A 12,589-nucleotide genomic window follows, 5' to 3' on the forward strand; every position below is an offset into this window, starting at 1 on the left:
TTTCTCTTGAAGTGGCCGCTAACTATATCAGCTAACTAACTAGCTAGCATTTCGCTATTAGCCGACTATCTAGTTAACTAGTGTAATTAAGTTCACATTTAGGTTAGCTAACGTAAACTAAAGTATTAACGTGAGTCACATGTCTCAGCTGACACAGACTGGCTCATTGATGAATTACTGAATCAATTCAAACGTATTACCTGTAACTAAGAGACGGTCTCATTACGTCACCAGCAGTAACCGTTAACGGTAGCTAACGTTAGTTGATATAACGGTAGCTAACAGATGAGACGTTCTAATAACCGGTTAACAATAACTGCGGTTTCACCTTTTTCAGTTATGCCGCGCTCGCTTTGGTTCACATGTAAAATAAGAGGACGTAGCAGTGAGAAGTCCTTTCAGAAGTCTAATAAACTAAAACATTAACGTTTCACTAGCTAACCAGCTAACTGACCTGTGTGCACGTCACTGGTCTTGTCTCGCGCTGCTTGCCAGCGGTGAAGGACAGACGGACCAACGGACGGTGCCTTCATGGACTCATCAGAATTGTCGAAATTACCAGACCTACTTATTAGTGAAGCGAGAAGGTTAAAATAGGCATTGGCCTTGAAGTTTTATGTCTACAGGCTAGCAGTGTGGGTGAAATGGTGATGGCATTTATAGTGGTTTTGTGTGGCTGGTGTTTATTTATGTAACTAAGTAGCAAAGGCCTATATATTAGGCATTTGTGTCCATAGGTAATTACTGTATGTAAATATGCTGTATTTGCATGAAATAAAAGTTTTCAATTTGTAGGCATTTTATGTGGTTGTTGGTTGTCTGGTGGTGGTTCATTTTGAGTGTGTGTATATTTGGGAAGTTAAAGTGGCAGTAGGCAGTATATTTTTGGCATCATTGGGCAAATATTTCATTTTAACCTTTCAGCATATTGTAATTCAAGTGTTCTGAGAGAGAACTAGACTTCTGCTCCTCCTCATGGCTCTGTTTTCAGGCTTTAGAAAATCTAGCCTATGACGGGAGACTTTGACCAATCACAGGTCATTTCATTGAGAGAGTGTGTTCCTATTGGCTGTGCTCCGGTCATGTGACCAGAACTTGGCATTCCTTCACCAGATTTCACAATGGCAGCGGCGTCACAAACTTTCTCATTTTTACAGCTAAACCGTGCACTACAAGATGATTCTGAAAACATTTGAGGAGAGAAATAGGCATTAACGTAACAGAATATTGATTCATATTTGATCAGCGTTTGATCCTCTTACTGCTTGTATTCCTCCGGTCTGTAAAATCTTGCAGATGCCGTTAGGAGCACCGGAGGACACAGAGGCACATGATTTTTTTCAGGTTACCTGTTTCATGTACTACTGTCACCATATAGCGACCGTTTTATAAAAACAACTTTTTTTAATCATATTTGCTCCAATCTCGTCTACTTCAGCTTTAAGGGAGGGAAAATGATAGTTTTTGCACAGTTAAAATATTGTAAATAAGAGATTGATTTCTTCCCAAAGCCAGCATCATATGTCCAGAACTCCTCAAACCTCAAACATGAGATTGTTTTTGTACATCTTCAGAAATTTCAGCAAATATACAGTAGCCTAGTGCTTTTGGCTGCAAGAGTCAGACAGTTGCACAGAAAACACAGCATACAAGCAGTCAGAAATTGTGACCACATCATGTATTTTTGCCTCCATGTATCTTGAGTTAATACAACAGTCACTCTGTCAGTTTGGTACAACAGTCAGATGTGTCATGTTGGCTTTAATTTTGTTAGAAATGTAATCCATGGACCACGTTTATGAGCACCTACACACATTTTGCTAGTTCAAGTTGAATTTTTGAGTGTGTGATGAGTATGCATTAAGAACATTTGTTGTTAGCTATAAAATCAAGAAGTATTTGGTTTGAATTTAGCAGTCATGACCATAATAAGCTTATCAATGTTTAAAAGTAACCTTATTCCATTGAGACCAGTGTTTAAAGATGACACATTTCATTAAAAAAAAACATTCAGAACACAACAAAAATGCAAGCAGGAATATGATATGCATACCAAACGGTGTTGTGCAGACATAGCCAATGTGATTTTGTCAGGAGGATGATTAGCATTTTGGTCATTATGGATATTTTGAAACTGCAAGTATGTTTAAATAAAGGCTGATCCAAAATACAGGTCAGTAGAGAAGGAAGAAGTGAATAAAGTCTTGGTGCCTATTAAATAATGTGGATACCTATACAACATGAGGTATATTTGTATCTTTTAATTTAATATTTTCAACAATGTAATCATGCTTTTAAGACTTGTTTGATTATATGTAGTCTGCGATATCTTCTTGGTGTACATTTGTAAGCTTGAGTATTTGTAGTGTGTGTAGTTGTTCCAAGGCCGAGGTTAGCTTTCTAGTTTTATTACGAGCCGCAACAGCGACGCTGGCATTGTTTTCACCTTGTGAGTCTGTGTGTGTGCGTTTATTTTGATCTTATTTTTTTACGTATTTGTTTTCACCTTTAGTGTTCATATTTCTGTCTGTGGACAGATTCAATGGATGGGCAGATCAGCAGGTAAAGCAATGTATGATGTTGGTTTTTCAGTGTATAGACTAAACTGTGATATCAAGACAATCTCTCAGCTACAGGAACTCGGCTGGCTGTGAAGAACTCTGGCTCCTGATTCGCACTGCTGAAGCAGTATGTGGTCACGAGGAACGGGAGCAGCAGCAGTCTGACGCCAACACCTCCTCAGCTGCCGTCTCCATCCCTGCAGCCGCATGGTTCCGGGGGGATCACAAGGACTCATCCCCTCGGACTACATGGAAATCAGAGAGCTCTTTGAGCTAAATCAGAGGACCCTGTCCCAGTGGGAAGAGTTTAACATGAAGCTGTGCCGATGTGTTGTAATCTGTACTGTGATTTATCTTTTGATGAAAGCTCAAGAGCCTAAAAACAGCCTGCGTTTGTCTTCCAGGTTCTCTCAGCGTCAGAAAGAGGGGGCTGCTGCTGCAGGTGTAGCGGAGTTAATGATTACACTTGCCATTACTAACTCTGTCTTAATATGTTTATATGTATGTACACTGAATGAATGTATTATATGTCATCTGTTTCAATATCGTGTTATTTACTTTATTATTTACTTTATTATTTAATTATTATTCATTTTACTGCGCCCCTGCAGACTTGACAGGTTTACCCCGCATCTCGTCAACAGTCTGCATGTGCCGTCTCCGTGGTAGGTTGACTTTGAATTAGCTCCGTAAATATAAAGAGCATAAGCCTTGTTTTTATGGGTAAAATTGTGTTTCTGTAAATTGTATGTCGATCTAAGCTTACAAAGTACTAGAGAAAATGCTGAATGTTGATATTAGTTGCCTCTTTGATTGTGTGGAGCACTTTGTTGAACACGCCACGTTGTCGGTGACTTTGCTAGCTTAGTTAAAGCTAACTGGCTAATCAACAGCAACTTCAACTGATATCATTTTGTTTTAGCATCTTTGAGAAGCTTTGTCGCTGTGAGACTGACTGTGGGAGATCTAACATCATCTCTGTATTATCAGAATAAATGGCGAGTTGGAGCCAAAAGTGACGGTGTGTGGACATCATTAATAACACAACGCAAAGAGAGAGTACACAACTGCTACACAGGGAACTGGTGTTGTCCCTGCTCCAGCTGCTGTCCAGGCCCTCCTTCCAGCAAAAGGACTGTAATCTGTACATTTGGGAAAATAAATTCTTTTGCATATATTGTTAAATAGGTGCACACTATGACTGGGGATGTGATCTAAAAGGGTTAAACAGGCATTTTTTTTAAAAACTTGACTTTAAAGGTCCCATACCATGCTCATTTTCAGGTTCATAGTAGTATTTTGTGTTTCTACTAAAAAAAAGTTTTTAATTTGTATTTATTTGCACATATATAAAACTACACAAAATCCAATCAATGAAAAAAACACAAGAAATGTATCAGGAGAGGTCAAGAAGCCACATGCTTATACAAAGGACCTCCCCCCCCAACCCCAGGAGAAAAAAAAACAATAACAAAAAAGCTACATGCTGTAATACTGTCTGCTTGAATATACCTGTACTTACCCTCTGCCTGAAACGCTCCGTTTTAGTGCATTTCAATGGAATTGCAACAGAATTGCGTTGCCTGGCAACAGTTTGGGTCCATGTGTACTTCCTGTCAGCTGATGTCATTCACATACACTGTAACAGTAAATTAACTGGGACACATTTAGAATGTTATATATACATTCAAATATATACACATACACAATTTATTCTAAACACACTCATTTGCATATTCTGGAAAGAACTTGGCTGTGATGCCCTTATGACATCATGATGACATCATACCACCAAACCTCAGAAGTTTAGAACACACACACAGTGTTCACATTCGGTCACATTAAGATTCAATCAATTACAATCAGACTCAACATCTCGTTGCTCTGAAAGTGGTGTTAGAAACTTCTTATAATATTATCATTGACAAAGACTGCAGAGGACACTAACTCTCTCTCTTCTCCAGCTCTTGGAACAAGTTGAGGTACGTGAAAAATCCAGTCACTCATGTTAATATGACTTATTTAGGAGCAAGCAATAATTCAGAGTTAATACCTGGAAATACATTTTAAAAAATCACAATTTCAATTTGCTCCACAGTGTTTTTCTAATTTGTAGAGCTCCATAGCAGCACGTCAGAACTAAGTTCAGCGCCTACAATGGATAGGACTAGGTCGACTAGGAGGCTTCAAAGGAGGACCTGTCCTTACACCTCTCAGGACGATATCCGTGTGAGGCTATTGAAGAGGAGAGCCAGAGAAGACGAAGCAGCACTGTCCTCTTCAGTGGACGTTCACAGAGGTAAGTTGATCATGTGAAACTGCTGCTGGGAGTGTATACCATCATCATCTACTGAACACCAGGTTCAGACAGAGGTGGAAGTTGATAGATAGATAGATAGATAGATAGATAGATAGAATATGTTAGAATACACTATAAATATGCCAGACTACTACAACTAGCTTAGAAAAAATTAAATACAAACATAGAATAACAATATCATACTATATACAATAGCAAAGTGTGAAAATAAATGACGAGCTATTCCTTTAAAGGTCCCATATCGTGCTCATTTTCACGTTCATACTTTTGTGTTTCTACTAGAACATGTTTACATGCTGTAATGTTCAAAACACCCTTTATTTTCCTCATACTGTCGGCCTGAATATGCCTGTATTTACCCTCTGTCTGAAACGCTCCGTTTTAGTGCTTTTCAACAGAATTGCAACAGAATTGCGTTGCTAGTCAACAGCTTGGGTCCATGTGTACTTCCTGCCAGCTGATGTCATTCACATACACTGTAACAGTAAATTAACTGGGACACATTTAGAATGGTTACTTTTAAAACCGTGAAATGGTCTAAATATTGTATATTTGTGACATCACAAATGGACAGAAATCCTAACGGCTTGTTTCAAACACACAATTTCTGAATACGGGCTGTGTGTATTTTTCCGTATATTGAGCGTTTTGATAGTTTAACAGTATTTTATATAATACTTAAACCTACTTTATAATATAAAAGAAATGAAAATCACACTTTTTACAATATGGGACCTTTAACTAAGAGGCAGCAGAGCAGAAAAGACTTGTGTCATTTTGGAAGACTCCGAATGACGGTCTGTGTTGTCATTTAGTTTGGAGGACTTATTTTCCACATTAGGTCCTGTGACTGTCAACAAGCTGATGTATCTCTGTTTTTTTTCTCATCTGTAGAAAACCTCATCTTATCTGCGGAGGATGAGAGCAAGAGAGGCGGTAAGAGAGAGAAGAAGAGGAGGCCAGACCTGGACCTGACCGAGACCAAGGACGACAAACTGTGCACCCCACAAAATTTGCCCGCACACGTTCAAAGAGGTCAGTAGATAGTGATACATGTCGGGTTTGGCTTTATGTTAAGTGTAAGCACTAATTCAGAGTTAATACCTTGAAATAAATAAAACAAAATTACAATTCAAATTTGTTCCACTGTGTTTTTCTAATTCTTAGAGCTCCCTAGCACGTCAGAACTAAGTTCAGCGCCTACAATGGATAGGACTAGGTCGACTAGGAGGCTTCAAAGGAGGACCTGTCCTTGCACAAAGACCGTCTTGCAGCACAGGACAATGGTCTCCGAAGGTGAACACCCAGACACCTCTGAAGAGGAGCTCCGTGTGAGACTGTTGAAGAGGAAAACCAGAGAAGACGAAGAAGGACCGTCCTCTTCATTGGACGTTCACAGAGGTAAGCTGATCATGTGAAACTGCTGTTGGGAGTGTTTACCATCATCATTTACTGAACACCAGGTTCAGACAGAGGTGGAAGTTGTACTCAGATCTTTCACAGAAATACCCATCAATTGTGTTTTTGGTATATTGATCTAAATAGACTTCAGTTACAAAGAAAAACAAATCCTCACTTCCCTTTAGTGATTGATACAGATATACAGATAGATATACAGACAGATGGAAAGATAGATAAATGGATGGATGGATAGATAGATATAAAGAATATGTTGGAATACACTACAAATATGCTACACTACTACAACTAGCTTAGAAAATATTAAATATGAACATAGAAAAACAATATTTTACTATATACAATAGCAAAGTGTGAAAATAAATGATGAGTTATTCCTTTAACTGAGAGGCAGCATAGGCGAAATTGGAGCAGCAGAAAAGACTCATATGTGTCATTTTGGAAGTCACAGAGTGACGGTCTGTGTTGTCATTTAGTTTGGAGGACTTATCGTCCACGTTAGTGCCTGTGACTGTCAAAAAGCTGATGTTCCTCTTTTTTTTTCTTCTCATCTGTAGAAAACCTGACGGAGACCAAGGACAGGATCAAACTCTACTCTGCACAAAAGTTGCCCGTCCACATGCGAAGAGGTCAGTAGATAGTGATACATGTCGGGTTTGGCTTTATGTTAAGTGTAAAATTCATATCAGAGCTTAAGCATTGGCGGATTAAAGTGGTCAGGGGCCCTTTGGCTACTCTTTGTATGGGCCCCCGCAACCTTACTCATCATGCTTTAAACTTACCAAAAAAAAGTCATTTAGTGTCATGCATAAAAGCGTTCTAGGAATATTACACGTACACAGTCGGGGAACACTTACGTTTACAAACACATTGAGACAGCCTTTAATCTAAACCTTGAGATATCTAGTCAATTCAGGGGTTTTCTTTAGTAGATCCGGGTCACGGTGTTCTTTCAGACGTTGTGCTGTTCGTTTTTGTGGCTCCGTGATCATATTTTCTTTTTGACATTTTGCCACTATTCTGTCCAGTAGTGACGTGTTACTTGAAAAAAAAATTGACCTCATGAACCTGGTCACATCATCGGGCCAGGCTCATAAGGTCAGCTGATTGGGTAGATGTGTCCCTCTTCATTTTTTTTTATGTTTCTTGTGGGCCAACAGGGGTAACGTTTTTTTTTTTCCCTCTGAAGTACATTTAAGTAATTAAAGATAATCTGGCCAATATGGGGCCCCTGAAAATAGGCCGCAGCCTATAGGCCAGTCTGTGCATTAATCCACCCCAGAGCTTAAGTAAAATGTAATTAGTGCTCCTCACAACTGTATTAAATCTAAATGTTGTTTGTCTTTTTAGCTGCATTCGAGGCCAAATACAAACAACAGAAGAAGCTCGGCGAAGGAGGGTGTGGATCTGTGTTTGCTGGCTATCGCAAAGCAGATAATTTGCCTGTAAGTATTACACACACATTTTTGCACACACACATGCATACACACACACACGCATATACACACACAGTACGGACAGGAAGTGCTAACAAAGTTTGTGTCTCGTAGGTTGCCATCAAACACGTTCCAAGCGAGACTCAGTTCATCAAACACGTGGTGAGTTAAGATCTGCTGTATTCAACACGGCACTCTCTTATTGGATGTATTATGGATGAATCCTGCTTCTCTTCTTTGGAGCTTCTCTCACTCATCCTCCACTTTGTTGTGATGTTTCAGTACAAGAACGGGAATACGGTCTCCGTGGAGGTCGCCGCCATGTTGAAACTCGCCGCCAATACAAGTGGCTCAGCGGCCTCCTCGGCACCTGTGTCCCTACTGGACTGGTATGATCTGGAACAGGAGCTGATCCTGGTGCTGGAGAGACCAGTCCCCTGCGTGGACTTGGCCACGTACATCTGCTCAAAGGGAGGCTCCTTAAAAGATGAAGAGGCCAAGGTGAGCTACTGGAGGCTATTATTTTTTGCAATTTAGGGCTTATTTTGACCATCATTTCTATTCATTATTTTACATTGTACTCACCAAAGTAATTACACTTCCACGTTGGCGTCACTTCTCAGACCCGGAGGTAGCCCACTGAGTAACAGCCATGAAGAAATGTCAAAGCACCCTCCTCTCCGATCCCTCATCTCTCTCTTATTGTTTGTCAGATCATCCTGAAACAGCTGCTTGATGCAGCAATTGAGCTTCAGGATAAGAGCATCTTTCACCGGGACATCAAGGTGCAAAATATCTTGATCGAGACTGGCTCGGACGTCCCGCGAGTTCGCCTCATTGACTTTGGTCTGAGCTGCTTCGTCAAGAGCTGCTCCACTTACCAACACTTCTACGGTAAGATGTCTAGCTTCTACTCCTGCTCTTCACTAACTTACTCATCTGTGACTTTTACGTTTAAAGAAAGCTCCTCCTCCTCCTCACCGTCTTATCATTATGTCTGTATATTCTAGGTACCGCTAATCACATCCCTCCGGAGTTGTACATTAATCAACGCTACAGGGCCGGCCCCACCACAGCGTGGCAGATGGGAGTGGTCCTGTTTGAAGCGCTCCACAAGAACACATCTTTTGAGACCCTCGCGTTCCTCCAAAACAGTCTGAGAATCAGGAAGACGCTGTCCAAAGGTAACAAAAACATACACAAACATGTCAACAGACACTAATCTGTTCATTTCAGTTCACGTTCTGATGGATCTCTGTAGTCATCACCTTCATCTTTCTTCTCCTTCTTTCGCTCCAGATTGCAAGGATTTCTTGCAAAAGTGTCTGACTGAAGACCCCAAACAGCGCCTGACCCTGGAGCAGCTCAAGCATCACCCATGGCTCAGATAAATCAACCCGGAAACACACATGTCCTCGCCAAACTATACTCAAGTCTTCCAAGTATTAATGTTGCTCTATATTTGACAGGAAGAACGTGTGGAACCGGGGCGGCCAGCCCGTGATAGGCTGGCGAGGTCACCGGCCCGTGATAGGCTGGCGAGGTCACCGGCCTGTGATAGGCTGGTGAGGTCACCGGTCTGTGATAGGCTGGCGAGGTCACTGGCCTGTGATAGGCTGGCGCTACAGGGCCGGCCTCATCACAGCATGGTAGATGGGAGTGGTCCTGTTTGCACGACGATGACCTGGCGACCCGGTCACCAGCCTTTGATGGCCTGGCGACCCTGGACAGGTCACCAGCGTGTGTGCCCCGCCAGATGGGAGTGGTCCTGTTTCAAACGCTCCACAGGGACGCATGTTTTGAGACCATCGCGTTCCTCGAAAACGGGGCCACGTTCAACAAGAGGCTGTCCAAAAGTAACAAAAACATACACAAACATGTCAACAGACACTATATACTGAAGTCATCCAAGTACTAATGCTGCTCTCTCTTTACGCTCTTTCTTTCTCTCTTTGACAGGAAAAACTTGAGGAACCGGGGTGGCCAGCTTGTGATAGGCTGGCGGAAGAAGAATGTGATGAACCGAGGCGACCAACCTGTGATAGGCTGGCGAGGTCGCCAGCCTGTGATGGCCTGGCGACCCGGTCGCCAGCCTGTGATGGCCTGGCGACCCGGTCACCACCCTGTGATGGCCTGGCGACCCGGTCGCTACCCTGTGATGGCCTGGCGACCCGGTCGCTACCCTGTGATGGCCTGGCGACCCAGTCGCCAGCCTGTGATGGCCTGGCGACCCGGTCACCACCCTGTGATGGCCTGGCGACCCGGTCGCTACCCTGTGATGGCCTGGCGACCCGGTTGCCAGCCTGTGATGGCCTGGCGACCCGGTCACTACCCTGTGATGACCTGGCGACCCGGTCGTCAGCCTGTGATGGCTTGGCGACCCGGTCGCTACCCTGTGATGGCCTGGCGACCCGGTCGTCAGCCTGTGATGGCCTGGCGACCCGGTCGCTACCCTGTGATGGCCTGGCGACCCGGTCGCCACCCTGTGATGGCCTGGCGACCAGGTCGCTACCCTGTGATGGCCTGGCGACCCGGTTGCCAGCCTGTGATGGCCTGGCGACCCGGGCACTACTCTGTGATGGCCTGGCGACCCGGTTGCCAGCCTGTGATGGCCTGGCGACCCGGTCACCACCCTGTGATGGCCTGGCGACCCTGAACAGGTCACCAGCGTGTGTGCCCCGCATTTGCCCTATGTCAGCAGGGATTGGCTCCAGCCCCCCCCCTGTGATAGGATAAGCGGTTACAGATGATGGATGTATAATATTCATTGTTTGCCCTTTTTTTTGCAGATCCTGTAGCAACCCCAGCCGTTCAAGGAGAGGGGATCTCTCTTTGAATTGCCTTTCCCGAGGTTTCTTCCCATTTTCCATCTGGCCTCAGGATATTGGAGGAGTTTTTCCTTGCCTTCTTAGAGAGCTTGGGCTGGGCAGGTTCTGCTCATATTCCAATTAGCCGTTATTTAATGTGATATTTAATACTGAGCCATGAAAATAAACTTGAATTCAATTTAAACCCAATTAATTCCTCTTTTCTTTAGCCCACAGAGAATCTGTTTTTTTCTAAATGCATTTTGAGTTAAATAAATATATGTCAAAAAAGTCAAAGTGTAGTATGTCATGAAAAACTCATAGTCATAATATGTAGTAGCATAGTATGTCATAACAAATGTCATGGAAAAGTCATAGTATAGTACGCCATAAAAGGTCATGGACAGACTGGTTATGCCTGGATACAGGAGTCCAATAGATTACATTTATGGTCAGAGACAAGGTCTATCAATGAGAGGGAGTTTATATTCAGGCCCAGAGTAAATACGAGGTAAAGGGCGTGGCCTCGGTTATGAGTTGAACCAGAGACGTGCTGCACCAGGTTGAAAGAATCAGTAATGTTTAGTAATTCAGTGGCATAATGGTTTGACGGGTCATCAACATGGATATTAGAATCCCCTATAATAAAAACGATATCATGATTGAGGACAATGGAAGAAAGAAATTCAGAAAATTCAGATAAAAAGGTGTTTGGTTTCGGGGGGGCTGTAAATTGAGATACAGCGGACAACGTTTTGATCTCAAAACTCTGAAAGTTGTCAATAGTGATTTGTTTACAGTTAAATGGTTGCTGTAGGCAACAGCAAGGCCTCCACCACGGTCCGTGCACCTCGGGGCACGGCTGATTTAAGGCATATAGGCCTTATAGGCGGGTGCCTAGGGTACCACCTTCTGGGGGTTCTCAATAGGGTTTAGGTCAGGTGAGGAAGGGGGCCATGTCATTATTCTTTCATCTTTAAGGCCTTTACTGGCTAGCCATGCAGTGGAGTACTTCGATGCATGCGATGGAGATTGTCCTGCCTAAAAATCATGGTCTTCTTGAAAGATGCAGACTTTTTCCTGTACCACTGCTTGAAGAAAGTGTCTTCTAAAAACTGGCAGTAGGTTTGGGAGTTGATTTTGAGTCAATCTTCAACCCGAAAAGGTCCAACTAGCTCATCTTTAATAATACCAGCCCATACCAGTACCCCACCTCCACCTTGCTGGCTTCTGATTCGAAGTGGAGCTCTGTGCCCGTTACTGATCAAGCCACGGGCCCATCGATCTGGTCCGTCAAGAGTCACTCTCATCTCATCAGTCCATACAACCTTTGAAAAATCTGTCTTCAGATATTTCTTGGCCCAGTCTTGACGTTTCAACTTATGTGTCTTGTTCAGTGGTGGTCGGGTTTCAGCCTTCCTTACCTTGGCCACATCTCTGAGCACTGAACACCTTGTACTTCTGGGCACTCCACACTGTAAACAATTGCTGTTAATTTACAGCAGAATTTCAACAGTATTAACCTGTTATTGCTAAAAACAGTGCTTTACTGTTAATACAAAAGAAAATATGTTAAAGGAAACACTACTGCTCCTGCTCTATGGGCCCAATGGATGAGGAAGATCACCAGATGATCCGCGTACTTTATCGCTCGGCGGTCGATCCATTTCGACTTCATGCTCCACTGAGACACTCATAGGAATGAACGGGAGTCTCCGACGCTGTATCCAGTTCTCTTTACATATCCATGATTAAAACCAATACCAGCCATTTCTCATATTATAGAAGATAAATATTTGCTTGTAACAAACAGAAAGAGTTAGATAAAATCTGAATTCATTCGAGGCTTCACTTGCATTTCTCAACTGACTACAAACTGATTATGTCTGGATTTTGGTGTAAAATCAGCACTTTCATTTTTATATAATGTTTGAGAATTGATTAACATGCATACTCTAGATTTTATATTCACTAATCATGTACATATAGGAAAATTCCAGTTTTATGTGTGACTTGTGTTTTATGTGTAAAGTCCCCCGTGGAGCT

At 42.7% G+C, this 12,589-nt stretch overlaps 1 protein-coding gene across 3 annotated transcripts; it reads left to right on the forward strand.

The window, feature by feature from the left end:
* Positions 1 to 4,302: 4,302 nt before the first annotated feature.
* LOC141765499 (serine/threonine-protein kinase pim-1-like) lies at positions 4,303 to 10,761 on the forward strand. 3 transcript variants are annotated; one of them, XR_012593518.1, is made up of 12 exons: positions 4,303 to 4,543; positions 4,660 to 4,860; positions 5,776 to 5,916; positions 6,049 to 6,282; positions 6,858 to 6,929; positions 7,651 to 7,745; positions 7,851 to 7,898; positions 8,019 to 8,237; positions 8,450 to 8,630; positions 8,747 to 8,920; positions 9,036 to 9,431; positions 10,241 to 10,761. XR_012593518.1 is itself a non-coding variant. In XM_074631501.1 (11 exons), the coding sequence occupies exons 2-11, from the start codon at positions 4,719 to 4,721 to the stop codon at positions 9,125 to 9,127; spliced, it is 1,398 nt and encodes a 465-aa protein (XP_074487602.1). In that variant the 5' UTR covers positions 4,303 to 4,543; positions 4,660 to 4,718; the 3' UTR covers positions 9,128 to 9,617. The 3 variants fall into 3 exon arrangements, 1 of the variants encoding a protein (XP_074487602.1); XR_012593519.1 differs by lacking the exon at positions 10,241 to 10,761 and adding an exon at positions 9,791 to 10,088; XM_074631501.1 differs by lacking the exon at positions 10,241 to 10,761 and having other exon boundaries at positions 9,036 to 9,617.
* Positions 10,762 to 12,589: the final 1,828 nt, after the last annotated feature.

The sequence above is a fragment of the Sebastes fasciatus genome, chromosome 4 (assembly GCF_043250625.1).
Source record: "Sebastes fasciatus isolate fSebFas1 chromosome 4, fSebFas1.pri, whole genome shotgun sequence".
In the NCBI taxonomy this organism is placed as follows: Eukaryota; Metazoa; Chordata; class Actinopteri; order Perciformes; family Sebastidae; genus Sebastes; species Sebastes fasciatus.